This window comes from Eptatretus burgeri, chromosome 14 (genome assembly GCF_056783735.1).
Source record: "Eptatretus burgeri isolate ZD-2024b chromosome 14, Ebu_testis_v1, whole genome shotgun sequence".
NCBI lineage: Eukaryota > Metazoa > Chordata > Myxini > Myxiniformes > Myxinidae > Eptatretus > Eptatretus burgeri.
Window position 1 is genome coordinate 64,826,532 of NC_140974.1, and position 26,017 is coordinate 64,852,548.

The 26,017-nt window shown below is 45.9% G+C and overlaps 2 protein-coding genes across 3 annotated transcripts in view; one reads left to right on the forward strand and one right to left on the reverse strand.

Annotated features, from left to right (window-relative positions):
* On the forward strand, positions 1-20,417 carry SYCP3 (synaptonemal complex protein 3). 2 transcript variants are annotated; one of them, XM_085855270.1, is made up of 9 exons: positions 1-156; positions 4,963-5,101; positions 5,182-5,281; positions 6,502-6,536; positions 6,623-6,740; positions 17,422-17,521; positions 18,190-18,288; positions 18,498-18,602; positions 20,026-20,417. In XM_085855270.1, exons 2-9 carry the CDS (start codon positions 4,981-4,983, stop codon positions 20,077-20,079), a joined length of 732 nt encoding a protein of 243 aa, XP_085711396.1. In that variant the 5' UTR covers positions 1-156; positions 4,963-4,980; the 3' UTR covers positions 20,080-20,417. The 2 variants fall into 2 exon arrangements, with proteins under 2 accessions (XP_085711396.1, XP_085711397.1); XM_085855271.1 differs by lacking the exon at positions 1-156 and adding an exon at positions 663-748.
* Positions 20,223-26,017, reverse strand: part of EMC10 (ER membrane protein complex subunit 10) — an 18,997-nt gene continuing 13,202 nt past the window's right edge. The window contains exons 6-7 of the mRNA XM_085855272.1: positions 25,789-25,879; positions 20,223-21,104 (exon numbers count right to left, since the gene is read on the reverse strand). Coding sequence (XP_085711398.1) covers positions 21,012-21,104; positions 25,789-25,879 — 184 coding nt within the window. The 3' untranslated portion in view covers positions 20,223-21,011. The remainder of the gene's footprint in view (positions 21,105-25,788; positions 25,880-26,017) is intronic.

A 26,017-nucleotide genomic window follows, 5' to 3' on the forward strand; every position in this document is an offset into this window, starting at 1 on the left:
GAAGAAGAAGAAGTTACTGGCGCGATTCGCGCTTTCGATTGCGAAAACTCAAAAGGGCTCAACTGGCTGAAGAAGAAGAAGAAGAAGAAGTTATCGGCGCGATTCGCGCTTTCGATTCGTTGCTCGGTTCGTTCCTCAGCTCGTTCGCTGCTTCAGGTAATCGTTCAGGGAATTAAATGAATTATCCATTTGTATCGGACAATTATAATTATACAGACTATGAAAAGCCGAAATGGTGCAAAACCTTTCACGAAAAATAATTGATTGAGGAGAAATCGATGAATATTCATAATTCCAGTCAGATTTACAAATGCAAATTCCGTTTTACTACATATATATAAAAAAAAATAAATATATATATATATATATATATATATATAATTTTGTTTAAATAAATAAATTTAATGGATTATCAGCCACATTTTCCTCACAGAAGAAATTTTTTTTTCTCCACAAGATTTAACTTATATATTTAATATTCATATTCCATTTATTGTAATTATAGTTCATTTTACAATGAATACAATTGAAAATTGGAATATCCAGTGTATATATATATATATATATAAATATGTATCGTTATACGTTTTAACATCACATTTGTAAATGTAGTTGTTCCAAAATAAAATATTGTGCTGTGTCCGTGTAAAGGGACGGTCTATTTATTACGTACGCAAACAAGGTGGAATATTGACAGAATCCTCCTCCCTTGGAATCGCCATGGTGACGGTTTGTGTGGCTGGGTCAGGTGAGGTGTGCTCCACCTTGGACCTATAACCTGTCAGCCTTTTGTAGTTTAATAACTTTAGTTAATTGACCTGATCGTGACGATGGTTAAGTTTGCACGGGACGCTTCTCGTAAACTCATCCGATATTTGTCTCCGCCATCAAAGGTCGGTGTAGGTTTGATGTATTCACCATTGTTATCTTGCCAAAACGAAGTTTTTGCAAGATATGTTAGTCAGCTTGTATGTTTTTTTTTTGTATTTTTTTTTGTTTGTTTGTTTGTTTGTCTGTAATCACGGATAAAAAATTCTGCAGAGCACAGTTATCATTGGAAATTTTTGTACCTTCGCATATCAGAGGCCTATAGAGGTCCCTTTCAGTGCACAAAAGTTTGAAGGTCAAGGTCAAAGGTCAAGGTCAAAGGTCAAGGTCACTTTGTCGCAAATCAGGGGAGTCGACGAAACCCTTATTTTTTTGAGTAATTTTGATCGGATCGTCTTCAAACTTCATGGGAATATAGTTCATGGTCTGGCGCTCAGCTGATTGATTTTTGGTGGCGATTGGCCTTGACCTTCATGGTTAGCGCCTCAGGTCAAACATATTTGACCCCAAGGTCAAATTTTCAAGTTTTAGGAACCATATCGTGTAGTACCTCAAATTGAACACCTCAATGAGTGCTTTCTAGATATGTCAAGCTTGAGACATTTTGACGTCATTTGGTGACATTATGAGGCAAAAGCATATTTTTCATGGTTACTCTGTAGAACGATTCTCATCGGAATCTCTTGTAGGCAGATATTCCTCAAGGAGTCGCTCCTGGTGGATAGCAGCTCTGTTCACCTCAGTGTGACCTTAAAGAAGTCACACATGGTCACCTTTTGGCAAGATACGGGTTACCCTGCGGGTGACATTGGTTTATTTGTTTGTCTGTGAGCGTGATACTGTTGGTTCGTGGGCGCCAGCAGTGACCACTATTTTCGTTGTGTCTGTGTGTCTGTCTGTCTGTCTGTGTGTGTCTGTCTGTTTGTGACTCTCTCCAGAGCATAGCTCTGTGACGTTTGATGCGATCTTGATGAAACTTGGACACAAGCTAGATATCATGGTCTAGTTGTGTCTTTTGGTTTGTGGGACTTCCCACGCCCATTGTGGGCGGAGCCACGCCCACTTGAACTTTTTATGTATTTATTTTTCTCGATTTTTTTTTCTCGCGATTTCATTTCCTAGAAGCTGTGCGAAATGTCCATAAGTAGAATATATAAAAAATCCGATTTGATTTGGTCAATTTTGACGGAAGAGATAGGTTTTTTACGGTAGGGCTTCCTCAAAGGTAGGCTACGAGAGACTACGGTAGGCTACGGTACTTTTTACGGTAGGCTACGATACTTGGGACCTTACCCATGACGTTGGAAGAATTTTTCAGAAACACCACCAAGTGATAGTATACCTGGGTGTGCTCTGGCTTTCAAAAGGAATTAGCCACTGTGGCTAATCCAGGTTTAGAATGATTAGCCACAGGAGAAAGGAAAGAGCCACATATTTTATTCAAAAGTTTTTTTTTTTTAGCAAATATGAAATAATAAGTTAATTTTAAGGCAGATGTGTGAGTTTGATAGGTGAGGTTGGTTGGATGAGTGAGTTTGACGTGTGAGATTGGTTGAATGAACGACCATCAGGGGAGGTGTGATTGTGAGGGATGGTGGTGGTGGTGGTGGTGATGGTGTGTGTGTGTGGGTGGGGGGGGGAGGGGGTATGGTCGTTGTGCCTTTAGTAGGTGGTAGTGGGGGATGGGGGTGGTTGTGGACCAGGATTGGACCAACCTCATGCCAGTCAAACTTTACTCATCCAACCAATCTCACCCAACAACTTCTCTCATCCAACCAATCTCACACGTCAAACTCACTCATCCAACCAACCAAAGTCACCCATCAAACTCACTCACACAAACAAACTCTCTCTCATCCAAACAAACTCGTCCTACTACAGGTACTATACTACTGATTGTGTCAAAACTCACATGGCAACCACTGACCCAATGAAGCATGTAGCGCCAAATCATTCCGGGGGAAATTTTTATTTTTATTTTTTCAAAATTAAAATAAAATTTTGAGACGAGAATCTTGGGAATCATGCGTAATTTCGGTCGATTTTTTTTTTACTAGAAACTAGTTTAAAACTACTAAGGTTCGTATATATATATATAAGGTAGTACGAAATCACGCGTGATTCCCGTAATCAAAACATACAAAATGGCGGCCGTCTCAACGAAGGTTGAATTTTGTGCTAAAATCACCCAGAATTCGTCTAAAACTGGTAAAAAAAAAACCACTAAAACATGGATTAGCCACAGTGGCTAATGGGTGGTTTAAAATATTAGCCACAGGTAAGGGGGATTCGCCCTGTGGTGACGTGGCGAGCGGCAGCGCACACCCAGTATACCATCGTTTCAGAAAAGTGACGCCAATTCAGGTTGTTCTGGAATTTCAGGTTCTAGGTTCCAGGAACCCAGAATCAGGTTCAAAAAAAACAAATAAGTTCAGAAAATCAGGAGTCCAAAACAGCCTTATTGAAGAAAACGCGTAAAGTGGCGTGTGAGATTGAAAGCGTGTCAAAATTGTGTGTGGTCACGGTGAAGTTCTTCGATCCAGAAACATGTGCAACCAACGGCAACTCAATTGTACCTATCGTGGCATTGTTCAATAATGCCCACGAACCATCATCGCCTCCCGACTTGTATCTCAAAAAAGTTGTGGATGAATTCGGACGAAACTTGGTGGAGAGGTTGTGGTGTGTGACGAGGACCAATCGATTCGATTTTTGGTTCAGGTCAGCAGATGCAGCCTATCAGTGGCATACAACACAAACTGTCCAGCCTTGCAGAGGTATGCACTCTACCGAGTACCGTTCTCGTTAACCCCCCACACGTGAAGCGAAAAGTGGGGTTAAGCAACAGCACCAGATTTAGGGCAGGGCAGACCGGGAAGTTGCGCAGGAGTATCCACACAACATGAGGGCCTCCACCAAACTGTTTTTTTCTGTATCTGTAGGCATAAGATTCGAAAGTACTAAATAAAATTGTTATATCAAATGCATATTTATGTTCTAAATGATAAAAAAAAGTTGTGTTGTGCTCAGAAGTCCAAATTGTAGTAGGTAGAGAGGAGTTGAGAACTATTGTCACAGGATGACTGGTCAATCACGTTGAACTTTGAGTCAATTATAATTGTTTTTACAGATTCTGCAATGCTGGACTACTAGTATGGCATTCGTTAATTTGTTTGTGCAGCTTGTGGCTGTTGGTTACATCATTGCTGGGAGTGCAGCTGTGCCACTGATATAGTGCCCCCTATCGGTTGGGGCAGGAATTTGTAATTTGCTCAGGACGCCAGCAAGAGCTCGCTTACCCTTCGTGAAGGACACCATGGGATGCTTAACGTCCACTAACTAACGTTAGCAGACAGGACACTTGCATCCAAGGATGTTTATAGCTGGGTCAGGATTTGAACCAAGGCTAGACAGCTCAGAGGTGTGTGTGTGTGTGTGTGTGTGTGTGTGTGTGTGTGTGTGTGTGTACCTCTAGGCCATCCTGCCAACCCCTATTCGTATGGTAGAAAACCTAGCATTAAGTAGTTCTTTTGACTACCACCAGGAACATGAGAAAAAAATAAGACATATTGTTACGTACGTGGTAGAGATGTTCAAAAGGAACTGGAAAATAGAATTTGGTGCTAATGCATCTGGATATACTTCCACTAAAGGTCACTTGAGCTTTGACCCCAAAATCTAAACGTTAATCGTTGCATCACAATACATACTTGTACCAAGTTTGGTAAAAATTCCTTCAGCGGTTCACAAGCTACCGTGGTAACGAAAATCTGCTACGCGCACATACATAATGCCTTTGGCTGCAGAAGCATAAAAATGTTGAAGGGTTTGTCATGTTGTTTCACTTTAGCATGGCAGGACATTGTGACTTCGTGCATGAGGTCACTTGTCAATCAGATGGTAGAGCCGCATGGAGCCCCATAAGCCTGAGTTTACCTATCTCGCCTTCCCCTCCCCTCCTTTTTTATGATTATAACTCCCCACACGTTGCTTTTGGATGGCGAATAAAAATCTATGACCTATTGGATCTATGATCTCTGAGGAAGCAAGGAAGATTGGAACAAGAAAATTAATTGTTTTAATCGTAAAAGCACTATGTGGATAATTTTGTCTTTTATAATGCCGATGTAATAGTTGAGGATCTGAAATACGATGCCTCCGAAATCGAGTAAAGACTGCAAGAAGGCAGCAAAGAGGAAACAACAAGAGGATTCTCCACTGAGCGAAATGGCCTCTGATCAAGATGACATGTTTCATGAAGAGCTGAATTGTGGTGAGCCCAAACGAATCAGGACTTGGACCTTTAGGGTTACTTATGAGGAGCTATGTTTGACATTCCTACTACCTGTGCAGATGAAACTCCCATTGGTCCAAAGCAGGGAAAGCAAAGAGCACAAACTTCTCTGGGGACTGCTGAGCCTGTAGAGGAGGCCGGACTTGATTCAAACTATGGGTGAGTGGCCTTTTTTAGTTTTGGGTTTCTTTTCCTGCTGTGCTTTGTTCTGGTTAAAAAAAAGAAAGGAAAGTTGTTATGAATTTTCTTTTTCTGTGTGATTGTCTGGTAAAGCATTGGGTCATGAAAAGGAGTTGTTGGATGACCAGAAAGAGAAGGTAAAGCAAGGTTGTTGCTTCGCAAGCTAGAATCTTCTTCTTTCTGTAACAGCCACAATTAGTCCCACATTCTTGTGGGGTTGGCCAGTGGGGAAGTTTTTGGCCCATGTCTTTCATGAACTGGCTGACCAGGCCTGATGTTCGACAAAATAGTTCAGGCAGGAATTTGTAATTTGTTCATGGTGCCAGCAAGAGCTCACCTACTCTTCACAAAGGTTACCATGGGATCTTTAATGTCCACCAACTAATGCTGGTAGATGGGATGTCCAGTTGAACGTCCATCTGAGGGACGGCCCACATTGATGAATCACCCTGCCTGTACCAATCGTGCACAGCTTTTTGGCTGCTGATTGGTTAGGGGCGTAGCTATGCCGCTGATGCAGTGCCCCTATTTACCAGTACACTGGTGCTCATTTTGCCGACCTCGGAAGAATGACAGGCTGAGTCAACCCCCCTAGTGTAAATTCAGCAGCTGACAGGGCTCAAACTCAGGACCCTAGGATCCAAAGCCACCACCCTAACCGCTAAGCCAACGCCAGGCTACCCTGCCTGTGAAACACCAGGATGACAATTTATAGCTGGATCAGGAATTGAACCCAGGCTCAACAGCTTAAAGGCAAGTATGCATACTTCTCAGGCCTCGGCCATCCTGCTGCCAGCCCATTGAAAGCTAGACGAAATCAGTAAGTCATCATCTGCTAAAAATTCTCATCATTGGTACCATTTCTGATGAAGTGATGATGAAAATGATTATCCGCTTGTCATGTTCAATGCAGGCCCGTTTCTCCACCCCTCAGCAGGATATATTGTAATCTGGGCACACGTGACAACTATGACATACGATATGAGAATAAAATGATGATCACCCTGTAGCTACAATGCTGAACTTTAATGAACCTTTGTCTTTTATTGCAAAAGGAAGAAGAAAAAAAAACTCTGTTGGTTGTGTGCTCTGTTTTCTGCATTTCTGGTTTCGCATTTTTATTAATAGAGATTCAGTGAACTCGAAATGATCTGATGATTATTATCTGATGAGATATAAACTATCTTCTCCATTTACAGAAACAACATGCAGACGATGCTGGAACAGTTTGGTGGTAAGTACCGTGATAGTCTTTTGTAGATTGCATACATGGTGCTGTGTATGTACCGTACTTATACATGCAAGCACTCTCCTGTGCAGTGGACGTGACCAAGGCTCTGCAGGTAAAGAAGAAGCGGATGGAGCAGTTCACTCGGAGCTCTGTAAAGAACAGCAGTCAGCGATTTGAGCAGGTGTGGAAGGCACAACAGGGAGAAAGGTTTGTACTGTATACAGTTATCATTTACATCTCTCTATTCTTTCATTTATTTGCCTGGTAAATATTTGAATCAAAATATTAGGAAGAGATGCTATAGCTTCCGAAGTTATGAGTTTCTTTCAAGAAACTTCAATGCAGCCCATCAAATCTGGGCAACGGTTGCCAACCTATTGCTGTTTTTCTGTGCCATATCCATTTTAAATGCTGAGAATCGAGCAAGGAAGCAGCACGTACCCTTTAAGTCTTTTGAATAACTCGGCCGGGGTTTGACCCACTGAACTTCCAGATGCAGAGCAGATGCTCTAACCATTAAGTCACCGAGATGGGTTGAAGTTTCAGTTCTTGAGATACTATGCACATGCTTATGACAATTGAGTCAATCACAACGTCATTAGACAGAGAGATGTGTGTGGTTTTGAAGAAGCAGGAGTTAGTGACATTGAAGGAAGGTTAAATTACATTGTATCGGGTCACGGTAGCAAGACGTTGGTTGTCATACACCTCAGAACAAATGATGGAGGGAAAGCTTACTTGGAGGATTTGAAAAATAGGAACAGAAAATTGGGTAAAGTGACGAAAAGCATCGAGAGCTGTGAGGTAATGTTTTTTTCTGGTAATCTCCCAAGATTAGGAAATGGAATATAATTTATGAGCAGAGCGATAGATGGCAACCTATGGCTGGAGGAATGGCGTTGGGGGGAAGGTTTTGCGTTTAGGAAGGAGTGGGAATCATTCCGGGGGCAAAGGGATCGGTGTTTCCAGGCTGAAGGAGATGGGGCTTTCTATATTGGAAAGGGGGTGCTTACGAGGGGATGTGATAGAGATGTTTAAGATAATGAAGTGTATAGCTAAAATAAGTGCAGAAGAGTTCTTCAGCAGAATGGACAGTGATAGAAACATGGGCTGTAGCCTGCGAATAAAGAAGAGGAGAGTTAAAACTGGAGTAAGGCAAGGGGTCCTTCACTCCGAGAGTAATTACCACGCGAAGCAAAAAGCAGGGTTAAGCAATTGGTTCATGTCTGTCTGTCTTATCCGTTGATGATTGAGGAACAACTTATTTAAAATTAATGTTGTGGTATAGTCTGCGGGCCTGCGGGGCAGGGCATGATGGTGGGGGGAGTGGTCGGCGTGATCATCGTGTCTGCCAGGGATACAAGGAGTGCGCGCCGCCTGAGGCGTTGTAGTGGGTGCCGTAGTCGCCGCGGCTCGTGAGTGCATTAAGTACGTAATAAAGGAGAGCTGCGGGCAAAGTCCGCCCGCACTCCCGCTGGTGCAACAAAGCCGGGCTCGACTGTTCCTCCGCTCGTGTCTGCCTTCTAAGCACCCCTACCACGACATTACAGTTGGCGACGAGGATGTTCGGATCGGCGTGTGCAGGGTGTTTGGGTTCGGAGCGGCAGCGAGTAACTCAGCGCACCCCGCGCGGTTCGAGGTTCCGGAGGAGTACGCATCGCGAAGAGCATATCGCAGATTCGCTCGCCGCGCGCACAGGCTCCGGAGCCAGGAGGCTCGCCAGCGCGGCCAGCTCAGGCATGACAGGAAGTCGGGGCACGGCGCACGGACGCGTGCCCGCCTTCGTCGGGGTCGACTTCGGTCACGTCGAGTGGACAACAGCCGCGCTCGGAGTTCGTTTTATTGAGGCACGACAAATCTGGGGAATGATTTCTGCAAGGCCACGGCTAAAGAACGAGGACACGCAGTTCAGCTCGGACGCGGCGTTGGACGTCGCGCAAGCTCTGAGGAATGTCCAGGGTCTCGATGGTCGGTGCGCAGCAGATGATCCGGAGGTCAGCGCGATGTTCCAGGCGCGCACGGCCGCGCGCACGGTCTGCGGCGCGGGTCGTGGACGAGCGTTGCAATGCGATCACTCGGACGGCGGTCTGAGCACTCAGGGACGTCTACGGTGTGTGTGCCGAGAGTCATCGCCCATCATAACAGTCATAGATGGTGGTGTGCGAAGCGATCCTTCCGTCCCGGGTCGAGACCTACTGCCGGTACGGTGTTCGGTGCATGGTGTACACGGTAACGCCCCGGGTCGAGTTTTGCAGCCTGGGCACAGAGATCCCAGCGACCCGGAGCGGGAGATACTGCCGATGTTAAACCTGCCTTCAATTGGTCCGGAGGTGACAAGATCACTGGCAGGGGAGGTTGAGGTGACCGGGGCACTGATGCTGCCCATGTTGAGCCTGGTTTCAGTTGGTCCGACGGTGACAGGACCGATGCCAGTGGAGGTCGAAGTGATTGGGGCACTGATCGGGTGTCGAGTTGAGTCCACTCGTGCTGCCCTCGCATCGCACACGTACACCGGCGAAGCGATTGCACCGCTTGCGGTGGCCGACGTCTCGGTGCTCTACCGGGGTCGAAGCGCCCTACTCTCGGTGTTTGTGGTGCGAGGGGAGGGGCCCGCCCTTTTGGGTCGGGACTGGTTGACGCACCTCGGGCTGGATCTCCAGTGCGTACCTCCAGGTGTGCCGGTGCTCCCTTCGAGGCTGTCTTCGAGTTCCGAGGGCGAGGTTCTGGCGGCGGGAGCCGCATCGATGCAACGGGAGCGGCCGTTCGTTGCTGCCTGCAACGGTGATGTGCGGTTCGGGAGCAACGGGAGCCGTGCCAGCTCTCGCGCTGAGCTCTCGCGCTTCGGCTGCGCTCATGAGGCAATGCGCGCCTGTGTTGTTCGGGCAGTTTCAACGGGGAGTTGCGGCAAGCCCGTCGCGTTCAAGAAAGTCACGGTTCGCAACATCGAGACGACAACCAAGAGATAGACACGTGATGTAGTTTATGGGCTGCTGTTCATTGCGTGTTTGTTTTTAATTGCTCGGGTGATGCGGTTTAACGTTGTTGAAATAAATGCCGACAGTTCCTGTGTGAGAGTGGGTTTGGCTGAGATCAATCGATGGGATTTGCATTATGATCAATGTGATGTGGAGGCTTTGGGAGCGATGGTGGCAAATAAAGAGGTTTTATTGGCCTCCCGTTGCCCCAGGCCACGGGTGGTTACTTTGTCAGGTGCAGGGATTTTATCGAAAGAACGCACTGTACGGGAAAATGAGTTTGCAATTGTACCAACGATGTTCTTATTGCTTGGTGGCGGGCCTGTGGTTGAAGTGTGGTTTGAATGGAGTTGCTACCGTCTAACTGCCGTGTGGGTCTCGGAGATTGACTCGGAGTCAGGGCTGGTGCGCTGTTCAGCATTACCCCCACCTCTGGTTTCGGCAAGGTCAGACGTGCCTGGCGCCTGGGGCGCAGCTCTCTGTTCTCTCTCGAGGCCGTTTGGACGTGCGTTGGAATCTCAACTGATTGTGGTGCGTGGGTTGTTGTGGGGCATTGGTTGCATCCAGCCAACGGCGCTGTTCAGCGCCCCCACCCAAGGTCAGTCGGGTCTGGCGTTGGCGCCACGGCTTCCAGACAGCAGGCTTCCAGCCTCGGAATGTTTATCTGCTTCAGGTCTGGCTGGGGGAGATGTGCCGCCTTGTGGGCCGGAGGCGTTTGATGGTGCCGGGGGAGGTTTGCTCGGGAGGTCGCCACGACCTCGCCGAAGGCCATGTAAGCATGAGCCGCCTGGGGGCGCTTTTGCTGCGTAGTGCTGCTGTGCTTCTCGCCTTGCTGCTTCATATCGGTAATGCGGTCAGGCTTTTGTAGGTGCATTGTGCAACTCAGTCTTCGGAACCTGGCCGTTGCAGCTTCACTCGCTCGCATCGACACGTTATATGATGTGATGTGCTTTTATACTATGCTGTTTCTTTTTTGTACCTTGTCTGCTTTTATACCGTGGTATTTCGTGCTGCTTATGCTTATTATGATGATGATCATTTAATAATCATGGTTTTAGGAGGGAGGAGTGTGGTATAGCCTGCGGGCCTGCGGGGCAGGGCATGATGGTGGGGGGAGTGGTCGGCGTGATCATCGTGTCTGCCAGGGATATAAAGAGTGCGCGCCGCCTGAGGCATCGTAGTGGGTGCCGTAGTCGCCGCGGCTCGTGAGTGCCTTGAGTACGTAATAAAGGAGAGCTGTGGGCAAAGTACGCCCGCACTCCCGCTGGTGCAACAAAGCCGGGCTCGACTGTTCCTCCGCTCGTGTCTGCCTTCTAAGCACCCCTACCACGACATTACAAATGTGATATTTTGAACACTAATCGGAACATGAATAGGAAGACAAATCTGCTGCTTAGCAGTACTTTGGCTCTGAATTTGCCCCGATTGATCACGTGCAGAGAGGGGTGAGAAAATATTTTCATTCTGTCTGCCTGCCTGGTAATCAAAATCGAAAACCATTTCAAACAGGAAACTTACTGTTTTTAACGATGTTATAAAGGACACAAACACCGGGCGTAGTGGCGTGCGCCTGTAATCCGGCTACTCGGAGGCTTGAGTTGGAGGATCGCTTGAGGACGGGAGCTCTGTGCTGGGCTGCGCTATGAGAGGGTGTAGGGCAGCCCGAAATCATGGTGAAACCCAATCCTTATCCCTGTGTCGTAAGAGGCGACCAGGGTTGCGTCAGGAAGGGCATCCGGCGTAAAACCTATGCCAAATCAATATGCTGATCATAACAGATGATCCACTGTGGCGACCCCTAACGGGAGCAGCCAAAAGATGAACAACAACATAAAGGACACAAACAACAGGCACGAAGAACAAATGTAACGTGTTGGGTCGGTTGATATAATAGATACTGGGTAAAATGGAGGTAAGACTTGGAATTAATTTATTAACACGACTTTTACAATATTTAGTTTAGTTGAATTTAATTATGTACTTGAACATCGTAATAATACTTCGAAGAACCTCCAGTTTAGCAGTACTTGGACATGTTCTTTCGGGTGATGTATAAGACTGCTTCAATAGTGCTCATCTTCTGGATTTTTTTTTTTATGATCATTAAATTCGTTGTTTTATTTCAATTGAAGTATATACCTGAACACTGCGCAGGGTATCATGTTCTATGAACTCCAGTTAATGCATAGAATGATGTGGAAACATAGTAGCACCAGAAATCATAGATAGTTTTCGATTGGAATTAGATAGGTAACTCGAAGCATTGCTGGAAATGTAGGGGTACAGCGACATTGACAGGACTTGTAGGTTGCTTGAGTATGGATGGGTTATTGTGTACATCTGTGCTGATTGTGATGTCTGTGAGTGGGTCTCGTCAAGAGTGTGTGGTCGATGTTGTACATTCTTACCCCTAAAATCCCCCTCATCCATTGCCGACCCACCCAAATGAAACTTTTTTTTTTAACACCTTGGTCATATCCCTGGATCTGCCACACTTTTCTCATCCCCACTCATCCCCCATACTCCCAATGAAGTTGTCATTAGTGTAATGGATTCATTTAATCTGGTGCTGTTGTAGTGCAGGAATGATGGGCCAAATGAATGGTCTCCTGCATCAAATTTCCTTGTTATAGCTTCGTGGCAGGCACACCTCCCTCTCCCTCTCCTCCCCCACTCAATCCTGGTGCCCAAGGTGGTTGCCTGCCCCTAATTCCGGCCATGGGTGGACCAGAGCAAGCAGTGCAGGCAGATTACTTCCTGAAGGTCCTCAGTGAGCCATATGGATATGGGTTTTTTTTTTTTTACCAATAAGCTGATAGTTTGTGGTAATTTCCTATGGTGAGCTCGGGTTCCAGAAACAAATCTAAACTTTCCACGGTTGCCTTCAGCCTGATCAAAACCTTAACCTCTTGGATGATGGTACATCATATCACAGACACACATACATATCACACATCATTACCATCTCTTAATATAATGGAGCTAATGTGTATATGTATATGTATATGTATATATATATATACATATATAAAATAAAGCAGGAGTGTCTGCCTGTCTGTCCATCCTGTCTGTCTGAAGTATTCCCTTAGTTTTGGGGTTAGCCCCGCCAAACCTTCTGTGGAACATTTTGGGGTCCCAGCCAGTGTCCTAAGGTGGGTAGGTTAATGAATACCTCAATACAATTATGATTTTGAGCTTCGATCCTTACGAAGCTGCTCCCTATCCTGCTGTAACGTCAGAACGGTGTTTATATTCATTTATCTCAGGAGTGTTTGTAACATTGTATTTTGTTATATTAATGGTATGGTATTAATTTGTGATTGGAATGATACTTTTGGGAATTAAAATATAGAGATTGAGTTTAAACGAGAAGGAAATGATGCGACAATTTCCACCCATGACATTCGTGAATTCATCATTTGCAGTTTCACCATTGACATCTTTGTAATATTGTTACGGATTTGGAAACCTTGTGCACACAAGCAGCCAGAGTCCCCGTAGTTCAGTTATTTCGATAAGAATGTGTTTATAGTTAGAATCCTTCCTTCTGTCTAATGGGAATTTCGTGTATGCGCTACAAGTTATTTTATAGTTAGAATTTATATATCAACAACAACAACAACAACAACAACAACAACAACAACAACAACAACAACAACAACGACACCACCCTCACTCGACCCGGTCACCATTACGCACGTGTTCGGGACCACGGACGTGAGCGGAGGTTTCGTCACCTCAGGGCTGGCTCCGCCTTAGCCAGATGGAGTGTTCGGCCCGACCAATGAAGGGCCGCCACGAGTCGCCTGACAACCAACCGTCCAATCAGGAGGCGAGTGGCGAGGAAAGAAACCGCTCCAACCTCAAGAGAGGAGGGTAATGATCGTGGTGACTGCCGAGCGTCTGGAGTGATCGGCGCGTTCGGTCTGGCTGTGCGCGTCTGCCTCGCCTGCTGTGGCCTGATCAAGGGAGCTGTTTCGGGCTCGATCGCCGGTCGCCTCATCATCTCTCACTTGTCCGCCTTCGTGCTGGCTGGCATCCGACGCTCTTTCCCTCGGCATCCGACGCTACGTTGTGGCGGTGGGTTCGAGTCTCGCCACCGGACAAGCTCGACCAGACCGCACGAAGCGGACAGGTGCAAATAAAGGCCGTGGCCATTGAGGTCCATTTTCTTTTGCGTGTGTGTGTGTGTGTGTGTGTGTGTGTGTGTGTGTGTGTGTGTGTGTGTGTGTCCGTGGGCCCTGTCTGTAAGTAGAATCGTTAAGTGCCTTGTACATTGTACATTACATTTCTTTATTCGTAATAACTCTGCTCTGTTTTTCCCTTCCTGATTATTATTTGTAATAAACCCATGTTAAATGTACCAGCTCGTTTTCTGTGCTTTCCTCCATTGGCCTAGAATGGTGCGTGTTTCGAATTGGTAGGGCGGTTCGTGCCTTGGATTGTTCATTTGGTCCGGCGTGGCTATGGTAACTTCCGCTCGGTTATGCTGGATCCGAGTCGGTGATAGCGACTCGATTCGGACAAAGTCGGTCAAGGGTGTGGTTTTCCCCGGTAGTTGGATGACGTGGGTATTTAGGTATATTGAAATTAGGCAATTAACCCTACCCGATGCCATCAAAATATTGGCGACCACGGTCCGCTAAGGGACCCGTGAACTCTCGAACTTATCCGAGTCACGACCTAAATTCCGGGTGTTCGGTGGGAGACGACTCCACTGCTCTACCTAATGGTCGTTTATCGCCACCGAACCCCGGCCCACAACAATATTACCCACCTTACTTCTGTTAGGGTCAGCTGCAGTAAGTCTTTTGCCCAAGTCCTTCACGAACCGACTGTTCATGCCTGACGTTCGACTGAAGGTGTCACATAAATGTGGAATTTATTGGTTTATGGTTTGGCTTTCGCCATTTCCACGTGGTGTTTGCTTTTAGGCCCCCTCCCGTGCGTAGCACAGGTACCTTGATAGTATATTGTTACGGCTGTGGAAATTCGCAGAACACCATATAGGTCCTTAGTTCAGTTATGCCGATAAGTCCGTGTTCAGTTAGATTTCCCCACCGTTGTTTAATGGGAATTATCCGTGTGGACAGGGCTGTGATCTTTGAGTTAGCTGTTTTTCTTTACTATTGTTATATTGGACCAACCACAATGCCAGCCACCAACCACCTTCTCCACCACGCCACCCACCAACCACCTTCTCCACCACGCCACCCACCAACCACCTTCTCCACCACGCCACAACACCAACCACCTTCTCCACGCCACCCACCAGCCACCACGTCAACCACCAACTACCCCCTCCACACTGCCTTCATAACAACGACATCTCCCCATCATCTCCTAAACCGCATCTCCCCCACCCGAATAACATCGCCTCACCTTCAACTCCGCAAACGCCGCCATCTTTGCGCCAGCCACGGCGAGTTCCCAACGAACAGCGTCGCTGCAAACAGACGCGGGGGTTTCTTTGTTGGCACCAGCGACGGTGATCTCGCGCACGTCCGCTCTCCGAGCAAGTTTGGGTGATCTCGCACACGTCCGCTCTGTGGAAGCTTCGCCTCAGAATTTGGATCACAGGGGAAAAAGGGGCGGGTCCTATGGGGATCGAAGGTCAAAGAGCGGAGGTCAGATCTCGTCTCTCGAGCCCTATAAAAGGCCGAGTGGAGCGCCAGTTCGCAGTCGAGAGTCGCTCGGTGGAGTCAGTCGGTGAAGTCTGGAGTCGGGAGAACACAGGTGGGGGCGAAGTCCAGGAGAGCGGAGGACACGCGAGACGGAGAGCATGGCTGAGCCTGCTGTGCCGCGCAGACTTGCGTGTTCGTGGGGAGAGAGCTGGAGAGAGCTCGCCAGCCAGCGCCAAACGGTCTGAGGTGATCGGGCTTCGGGACAGTCCGAGCATCGCTGAGGAACGGACGGGTTCTTACAAAGAGCATCAACTTTGAAAGAGCATCAAAACCCGTTCGTTCCTCTCAACACGTCGCCGGCTGAGGCCCAAATCACCCGGCCGCTTGCCAAGGCCTGGGCGCAACCGCGGTTACGCTAGCTGCCGTGGGGAAGGAGCGTCGCCCCATCGAGGCACCATGAGGGTGGAGGTAACCTGCAATGGTCTCGTGGAACTCCTTCAGTCTGCCAAGCTCCACGTTATAAAGGCCTACGGGCCCAGTCTGACCCCCTTGTCTTTGAGGGGGTCTTTCCTTGTTTATTTGTGTGAATGTTGTGGCGCCATGTCCGCAAGTAAAACTGTTTAAGTGCTTGTGAATAATAAATAATAGACGGTTGTAGTGCTCTGCCTTGCTCGCGTCTTGTCCCTTCCCGCCAATTCCATTGCTTTCCTGTATACGTGCATGTTAGTGTTTTGTACACCTGACTGCATACGTTTGTGAATAAATGTGCGTGTTTAAATGTTAACCCGTTCGTTGTGTCCTCTTTCCCCATTGAACCACCGTATTGCTCTCGGAATTGAGCGGTATTTTTAATAGCCGATAAAAGAATTGGGTCCAGCGAGGTCTCGCGATAATACACCGCTCGGTTATCCCAGAACGGAATGAACTGCTTAAGCGGTTCGTGTCCAAGCAGACCTCGCTGAGGTACGGTCTCTCAGTGGTCTGCCCACGCGAATACTTAGGTATATCGATAATTTGGCGATTGACCCTGTCGCGCGCGGGTAGAGTGTTGACTCGGTCGTGGTGTGCGCTTGGAGCACACCCGTGACTGGTTTCCGGCGTTGTTCCGGAAAGTCGCGACTGAATTGTCCGTTCGGTGGACGAGACGGCCGCCATTGGCTAAAGCGGCTGTCCGCACGCTGGGCGGGCGGGATATTCATAACAATACGTTAGTTCAAACAATAAAACTGAAGGCAAAACTTTAATAACGTTGACATAAAACACAGTTTAACGTCATTGCCATCTTCCTCGTGATGAGAATTTATAAGAAACATCTGAAGTGGCATATCACAGGGGAGCTCCGAGTTCAGTTCATATCACACTTATTAGAAAAGACAAGAAACAGTTCAATGAGAATGTGGTCAGGTGTGCGTTGGTGCCCATTCTAACAGGCGATCAAAGAAACATGATGTAAACTTGAATCTGTACCCAAAAGATGAGCAAATGTTCCAAGTTTGAGAGAAACGAGGTGTAAAGCCATCTGTGTCTAAACATCTAAATTTAGCACATGGTTGGTGGTGACCACTTGACAAGTACAGTCTTCTCCTTCTTCTTTTGCATGCAGCACAAGACTTTGGGGTAGCATCTTTGGCTGAGGGTGTGGCTGTGTCACTGATGCAGTGTCCTCTGTAGGTTAGGGCAGAAATTTATAATTTGTTCAGGGTGCTGGCGATAGCTCGTCCACTTTTCTTGAAGGACACCGTGGGACTTTTAACGTCTACCAATCAATGCTGGCAGACGGGACACCCAGTCTAACATCCATCTGAGGGATGGCACACAAATTGATGAATCACTGTACCTGTGGAAAAGCCAGGACAACAGTTTATAGCCAGGTTGGGATTCAAACCCAGGCTAAACAGCTTCGAGACGAGTGTACGTACCTCGATATGCCATCCTGCTGCCTACAGTGCAGTAATTTATGAAGAAACCCCAAGGAGAACAGCTTACAATACCCGCACCAAGAATAGACCAACTCGAGGACGGAAAGCCTTGCTGCTGTTATGTAGCATGATTCCCAGCATGCGATTGGGAGACCTGCTGTGGATTCACAAAGATGTAGTCCAGAGCAAGATGTGATCATTGCATGTGGATTTGAAACATGATGACCTGAGCCATGCCTTGCTGGGCAACTGTGCTAGTTGGTGGTGGTTTCATTTGTGAATTTCCATATTCCAAACCAACCAGTTTTGCGAACACTTACTATTTACTCATATTTCCACAACCGTGTATTCACTTTCATTTGATGTACAGACAGACCCTGAGTGATGAATTTGGAAAGCAGATCGGCATCGTGCTGCGCCAATGGGAAGACGACGTTCAAAAAATAAAGGATTTTGATGACAAGTTAACGGTGAGCTTTTGATTACGAAAAGAGTTCATTGCTGCGGCAAGCAATTATGATAAATGATGTTGTCCCAGGCTGTTAGAATGGCCTTTCAGCTGTCTATCCTGGGTTCAAATCCCAATCCAGCTCTAATCTGTCATCCCAGTTGGTGTTTCACAGGCAGGGTGATTCATCAATGTGTGTACCGTCCCTCTGAGGGATGTTAAACTGGGCGTCCCATCTGCCGACATGAGTTGGTGGATGTTAAAGATCCCATGGTATCCTTCACGAAGAGTAGGCGAGTCGTCACCGGCACCCTGAACAAATTCAAAATTCCTGCCTTGACTTCCTGTGTCGGAATGGCGGCCCATCCAGAATTCTATCCCTAGTCATAAAAAAAAAACTACTTGGCAGAAGTGACGCTCTGTATAGAGCATGCGACCTGATCTGATTGGATGTTTTTCTGTGATTGTTTTTTTTGATGTTTTGCAGTATGTGCATGTCAAGTGCATAATTGCCCATTATACTCTGCTGGTTTGGGTATAAACTTTAGCTGGCGATGAAGTGGTGTACATGCAACCACATATGATGCTTTAAGTTGGCTAAATAAACCAACATTACAAGCTGTTTCTGCTGAAGACGCAAAGGAAATGCATTTTAACTTCATCAATTTGTTCTTGTTGATGGTGTGACAGTCAACATGCCGGATGTTGCAGAAGATGAGCCAACAAGCCCGTGTGGTGCAAGGACAGCGTCTCAAAACAATCTTGCAGTTACATGAGCAGTTCTCCAAGGTACCCTCACCATAATCACACGAGTGAAAATGAACCACTGGATTGAGTGTGCTGGATGCAATTCCCATTGTACCACACGTTGCAGCATCCGAGAAAGCAGAGGAAGTTGCATAAGTCCTCGTGCTGAAGCCGTTAAAGCCAAAGGTTTTTAAATGGGTGAAGATAATGCGTGTAGGTACGTTGTATGTAGACGTGTATTGTATTTGCAGAAATTGCAAGAGCTGGAGACTCTGCACCAGGAGCAGCACACTGGAATGCAGGGAGAATTGCGCAGAGAGATGGCGATGTTACAGAAACGCCTCCTTATGGACGCGGTGAGAGCAACTGCAGCAGTTTTGTTTTAGCATTTTAACAATCAACTTTCCAATGAGAATTTTCAAACTGAAGGTGCTCTGTGAGGCTTGAATTGGAAAATTCATCCAGATGGCTATTGGTGACTTTTTCTAACTGGGTGGGCAGGATCACCGTGGTAGCATATTCATATTTGCCCCGTCGAATCTTGTTTCAGTTAAAATCCAGACCAGATTATAAACTAGTGCTTACAGGCAGGTTGTTGCATCATGAACACTGTCCATTGGATGAGTGGGCACACATTAACCTTCTGGAGCCCACAAAATGTTCTGGGTGAACAAAAAAATAACCCCTGGGGCTCTAGAGGGTTAACCTAGTTGGCTAGTCTGTGAGCATTTGCTTGAAGACATTTAATCTCAAAGTGTTTTCCCCCTACCCCTCAGTCTTCCTCCCACATCCCTTATTTGTTCAAGTCTCCCTCTATTTTATCCTTCAATGCTGCTGTTGATGTCCCCCTCCCCCCTCCCACCTCTCTCTCTCTTTAGTGTTCCTTTTGTTTTTTTGCACTCTGATGCGTTGTGTTCTCGCTCTTTCACGAGCCTCAACTGTGTATACAAAAAAGCGCATTTTGAAAAGAGTAGGCTATTGCGTTCCAAAACCTAGCATTTTTGCACACAAAGTTAAGGTTCCTAGAAAGACAATGGGAGAGGGAACTCCTGGGTCTCACTCTCAGCCACGATCTTTTTTGGACAAACCAGATTTCAAGGTCAGCCTCCAAAGCCAGCCATCAAGTGGGCATCCTCTGTCATGCAAAGTCTTTCCTTGGCATACCTGAACTCCTGTCCACCTACAAGTCCCTCATGAGCAGCTTGATGGAGTGCTGCTCTCCCCTCTGGGCTGGCATCCCTGGCCTCACACCTGGCTCAGCGTGACACCGTGGAAAGCATCGCCTTCAACATTAATGGAGTCTCACGGGATGAAGCTGTGTCTATGGGCCGATCACTTTCACATCACAGACAGATCGGTGGTCTCTCCATCTTTCTGGTCTTTCACCCTCTGCTCTTTCCATGCTTTGTCCCTCACCACTCAGGTTGCTGCAGGGTTCACGCAGTCCACAATCAACGCACTTTTGATGAAATTTCCAAAATCCAGAATCACTGTTCCTCCTTCATTCTTCTTTTTCCCACCTTTTCAAAACTGCTACTTTAATGTACCGATACCAGTAGCATTGCCACATCCGAGAAATGGTAACCAGGAGTGAGGTTGCATCATGAGATGAATTGTGAGAGATTCAACCAATGTGCCATACATCGGTAGCCTCGAATATTCTCTCATTTTCGTCATTACCATCGGGAGAACATGTTATTAGAGATGTGGAGACATTTAAAGCTATGCATGAGCACATATGTATCTGGTTTATGATTCAAATCTAAACTTTCCTTCCAGCAACACCAAGAGATGACGAACGTGAGGAAGTCTCTACAATCCCTGTTGTACTGAAAGCGGTTTCTGAACCTGGTCACGTAACCGTGTAAGATTGTGTTTGACATCGCAGTAGTAACACCAAATCCTCACACAGGTTTCCAGCCACAGGGACCAAGACCCACATCTTTGGGTTAAGATAAATTCAATCTTGTTACAGATTCGTTCACAAACTTTATGCTGTCATCATACTTGGACATTTGAATAAGTGTAATGCGATGTGATTTCACAAACAATTTGTTGTTAATGTTATAATTACTGTCGTGCACATCTGCAAATTTTCCATCTTATCATCAATCTTTCAAATGTTCAATACGAAGTTATGAGAATAAAGGATGAGGTACAAACCTGAAAAATGATATACGGTTCAATCAAGCACACACAGTCAAAATGTCCTTCAGTGAGTGCCATCTCTATTTACACATGCAAAAAGATATCATTTTACTCCCTCCCCTTATTCCCATCCTCATTCCCACCCTCTGATGTACTCTTATCTCCGTTTATCACATACCTGCCATTTCTGTGCATATGTAATAAATAAATGTCACCTACCATTGGTCTATAAAACCCAATCATTTTATCACCATGTTCTGCATTCCAAAGATGCTAAGTAAACATCGTTTCATTGTTTCAATGAAATTTGGGGTGGGGTGGGGTTGGGGGTCGGAAGTTGGTGCAAAACTTAACTTCTGTTTTGCTCATTGTTAGACTTCATCTTAACATGCTTAACAACTTTATTCTCAAAATTAAAATTTAGTTTTCATCTGACGTGCTTCCGAATGCATTTAATTACCCATGTACATTTCCACTGTTGCACTGGGCAGCAGGTTAGAATTCAGACCAGAATTAGATCGATTTATCTGGTTCGGGCTGGGTTTGAGGGAGAGGGAGGGAGAGCTGGGAATTCATCCACAGGATGGTCTGGAAGAGTCACAACTATTGTTAATTATTTAGCTGCGGCCACCTCCACCACCACCTTGACCTCCTGGGTCTTGGGCTCCAGACATCATGAGGAAGAGCACGATGGGAAGGATGTACATCCACTAAACACACACACACACACACGGTAAACAGAAAACCTTTTAAAATTTGAAATGGAGTTACAAAATGCATGTTGAGAAATGTACAATCGTACTATGGGATATAAAAGATGGACAATTCATTTTCTCAACCAAAATGTTGACCAAGGTTATGTTAACTGCTGTGGAAAGGTAAAGTGATGCTTCAAAGCTCTTCTTCGAAGCAACAGGGGTAGGAGTTGTAAAAAAAAAATAGTATGCTATGTGCAACAGAAAGAGTAACTGCATCCATTCCAGATAGTCATCATGAGCAGTGGCATATCCTGATTCACTAATCAGATGACAGTTAACACGATGGGAAATTCACCTGACCTGCTTTTACACTCGATATAGCTGGGGAAATTATCAAAATGATAATAAATACCCATTACAAGCATTTATGACATAAAACGAGATGTCATTATCGAGGTCATGTTCAGTGGCAATAATCAGTTCCTGTTTGGAGAAACCGGCAAACTCATTGGTTTCTCTTGCTGCACCACCTTGTCAAAAGAGCTAATTTACCATGAACCAAGTCCTCCATACACAACTCAACAGTGGGCTAAACAGCATCGTTACTGTGCCAATGTCATCTTGATTCACTTGTCCCCAAGCCTCAAGAAGCAAGTACAACTTGAAGCTTTAAAGTACAGCCACCAGTCTGAGAAAGCAAAATAAATTCCATGATGGCCTCCAAATTCAGCCGTTGACTGGGCATCCTTCGTCATATGCAAGGTCTTTCCTTTGCCAATCTGAAATTTTGACAACCAACAAGTCCTTAATTTGCAGTTTGATAGAGTACTGCTCTCCACTTTGGGCTGGTGCCCCTGCTTCACACCTTGCCCTTCTTGATTCCGTGGAAAGCAAGGCTCTCAAAATCAATGGGATCTCCTGTGGCAAAGCAAAGTGTCTCGGCCTGTTACTCTCACATCACAAGTTTGTGGCCTCTCTGTATTCTACCGCCTCCTTCTTGGTCTTGCACTGTCTGCCCTCTCTTAGCTTTGTCCCTCCCAAGTTTCTGCAGGGTGCACATGGACTGCCAGTAACACCATTCTTTTTAAACTCCCAAAATCCAGGCTCACAGCTCACCTCCACTCATTTGTTCCTTTTTTCTCTCGCCTGTGGAACCGACTTCCCCAGTTTGTTCAGTCCCTACAGGGCTTCAAGAGGGTGATCACCATACTTCAGGCCTCATACATACTCATGATCTTTTCAACCCCAAATTACATCATTCCCATGCGCTCCTTTTTTTTTCCAAGTTGTGATTTTTTTTTCCCCTTTCCCTTTTCCTCTTTTCCTTTGTTTAATTGTTGGGTTGTTCCTTTTCTGTTTCATTCCCACTTTCCCCTTCCTCCTCTTGCTGTGTTCCATTCAGCTTGTGTTCAGCTTGTTCACGACATATGTCCTTCTCCCCCCCTCCCCTTGATCTCACTCTCACTTCTATTCTGCTGCTGGTGTTTACCCCTTTCCATTTTGATCTAGCTCTTCCACAAGCTTCAATCCTGTAAACAAAAAAATTAAAATAAATAATCAGTAATGCCTAAAAAGATTGAAGATTTAATAAAGCAGCTGATTCGTCGTCGTTCACAAATATTTTAATTACAAGACTACCGATTGACATGCTCAACGAAAGTCAAAGCCTCAATGCAGTTGAGAGTAATCGTTTCTCATTTTGAAGTAACCACGTTACCGATGTTTGTTGCCGCACGAATAGCAAGCAGGCCGAAAATAGAATTAACACAACACATGCCTGCAGCACGAGTTTGAAAAACCCATTTTCATACTCATATGGGAATTGGGCAACACTACTTTGTGTAAAGCACTTTGCTGCAAATTCTAAGCTGGTTTGAGAAGGTGGTCGCTTGCTATTTAAACAGCCGCAACCTTTGTGGTGATAGTTCACCAACAATATTCGATGACCACCGACGTCGAATAAATGATCGTTTTTCGACCCTCGATGCTTGGTAAGTGAAACATGGATGCATTTCCATGATCATGCCAGTCTTGGCATTCTTACTAGCATGAATCTCGAGCATGCAACATTCAGCCGACAATACCTAAACCTCACATACCGGTATGTCTTAGTCTCTGGTAGCTGTGTGCAAGTTACATATTACTACCAATTTTCCATTTGTACTGATTCTGGCTTTTATGCATTACCACAATACCGAGTTAGAGGAAGGCTTGGCAACAGTTCTGCGAGATCTGTGGGAGGAGCGCTACATAATCATGAAGGTGCAGCTTCACGTATGAGTACGGAGAGAAGTGCAACATAGCAACAGAAAGCAAATGTTGCTTTCGGCCGACAGAAACACAATCATTTTTACTTTTTACTACGTAACGACAAGGTGTTGATGAAGGACAAGATATAAATACTTGCAAAGCTGAGGTTCGAGTGGAAATTTGTAAACGTGTTCACGTGTTTCAGAGGCTCCATGAGTCTAGGCCTTGCGCATAAGAATCCCCGAGAGCATGTGGGGCGAAGGCTGAAGGGCTTCAAAGACAATTTAATAACCGTGGGACGACATGGACACACTTTAACGAGGAACAACTAGTGTTGCTCATTTTGTCATCTTGAAAGTAATGACCGTCATTTGATCATGCAAATTGTAAAATAAGCTGTTGTATTTTCCACTCCCATCAGAATATTCAGCGAGTCAAAATGATTGAACATCATTAACAGAGGAAACCCATTTATGACAAATATTACAATCATGAGAGAGTGGGGGACCGGGGGGGGGGGGGGGTGGGACCCTGATGCTGATTTGCAAAACCCTCTTCAACATTTCAGTATCCCAAAGCACATGTTGAATCACACATCGGTATATTGGTGACATCAGAGTTGGCGTCACGGTCAGCACAATGATAGCCATTGACAGTGTTGCAGAACTGATATAGTTTATGCTGGGACAAGGAAGCAAAAGAACAATGAACAGACCGTGTTGCAGTGGAATTGTGATCATCAATGTCTCAGATAAGGTTGGCAGGATGGCCTGGAGGGACACGCACTTGCTTCCAAGCCGTCTAGCCTGGGTTGGAATCCTGACTCAGCTATAAACTATTCTAGTGTTTCACAGACAGGGTGATTCATCAATGTGTGTGCCATCCCTCGGATGGACGTTAAACGTCGGATGGGCGTCCTGTCTGCTGACATTAGTCAGTGGGACCTTAAAGATCCCATGGTGTCCTTCAAGAAGAGTAGGTGAGCTATCACTGGCACCCAGAACAAATTACAAATTCCTGCCCTAACCAGCAGAGGGCATGGCATCAGTGGCACAGCCATGCGCTCAGCCAATGATGCGACTCATAGCGTTGTGTTGCAGACCAACGAAGAAGGAATGCTTGGCATTTTCCCCTACCCCTCAATTGCTAGCTGCATCCCTTGTTTGTCCATCTCCATCTATTTTCTCCCTTGGTCCTGCTGTCTTTTTTGTCTGTGAGCAGGATATTTCAAAAAGTTAGGGACGGATCTGGACGAAACTTGGTGGACAGGTTGGTTGTGTGACCAGGACGTACTGATTAGATTTTGCTGAAGATCCGAATCGGAGGAATTTTTAAAGTGATTCGTCTCCATTGAAAGATGGGGCCAAAAACGATATAGAGCATGATATTCCAAAAAGTTATGGACGAGTTATGACAAAACTTGGTGGATGAGGATGAATTGGTTAAGTGACAAGCCGATTCGATTTTGGTTCAGGTCCGGATCCAGATCCGGATCCAGATCCGGCCCATCAGTGGGATTCAAAACGTGAACTGTTCAGCCTGGCAGAGGTATGCGTTCTACCGAGCGCTGTTCGTGTTGCTCTCAAAACCACGATTTTGATGGGATTGCTGCAGTTCAGATTCTGGTTCATGAAGATGAAAGGCCTCGTGATGGAAGATCCAAAGAGATCAGATCTCTCGTTGGAGATGGTAAAAGCAAATTTATTGGCTTGATGATCATTTTGAGGGCTCAAAAACGGTGAAACCCATTTGAATATATTTTCAAACTGGCCTTACAATGCTGCTCGAGTGCAAAAATCACCTGTATTTAGAGTCAACTGTTGTATACAAAATTTAGGCTCATCGAAGAGCAAGTGATGGAGCAAAACGACAACAGACAGACAGTGGCAAGGCAAAAGATGGACGCTGCAACTAACAGGGAATGAGAGAAGAGGGAAAGAAACTAAGCTGCAAGAGAGTTGGGCTCGGTGTGGTTAATGGGGGTGTATAAGTCACAGGTAAGGATCGGGGATGACATGATATGGTGGTGCACTGCCTGCTTGATGTACTGGAGTGAAGAGTGCGATTGAACGGTCTAGGAGGCATTTCAACAAACAGGAGAATAGAGGAACCAAAGAGTAGCGATGTACGATAAGCCTGGATTTTGGGGAGTTTAACCAGGAAGGGCTCACTGGAGTAATGCATCATCCTGGAAGAATCAGGAAGGGTTAGTGTACCGACAGGAAAGGATGTTAAAAAGAAATACAACAGACCATCAACCTGTCCAGGAAGTCAGAGCAACGAGCTTTGCGCTTCTTTTCTTTACTTGTCTGATAAAGCTATATTTGGGATGAAAACGACAACCTTTGCACATATCATCCAAAACAGGTTTTCGAAGCAGAATAATATCCAGTCGACACAATTACATGGAAGGAAGATTCCCCACCCAAGGGATAATTCCACGTACATATTTTGCGAAGAATGATTTCTCTTGAGGATTCTTTGCCTTTTGCGCTTGCTCCTGCTCCAAGCGCTGTATGTAGGCAGCAGTCTCTGGTCTGTGCAGAAACAAAGAAACATGGCTTTGAACTGACTGCAGCAAACATGTTCTATTATTAATTAGGGTACCCTGTGAGTACAGGGTACCCTATTGTTTTTCTTAAGTTTATTAGGGTACCCTGTCAGTACAGGGTACC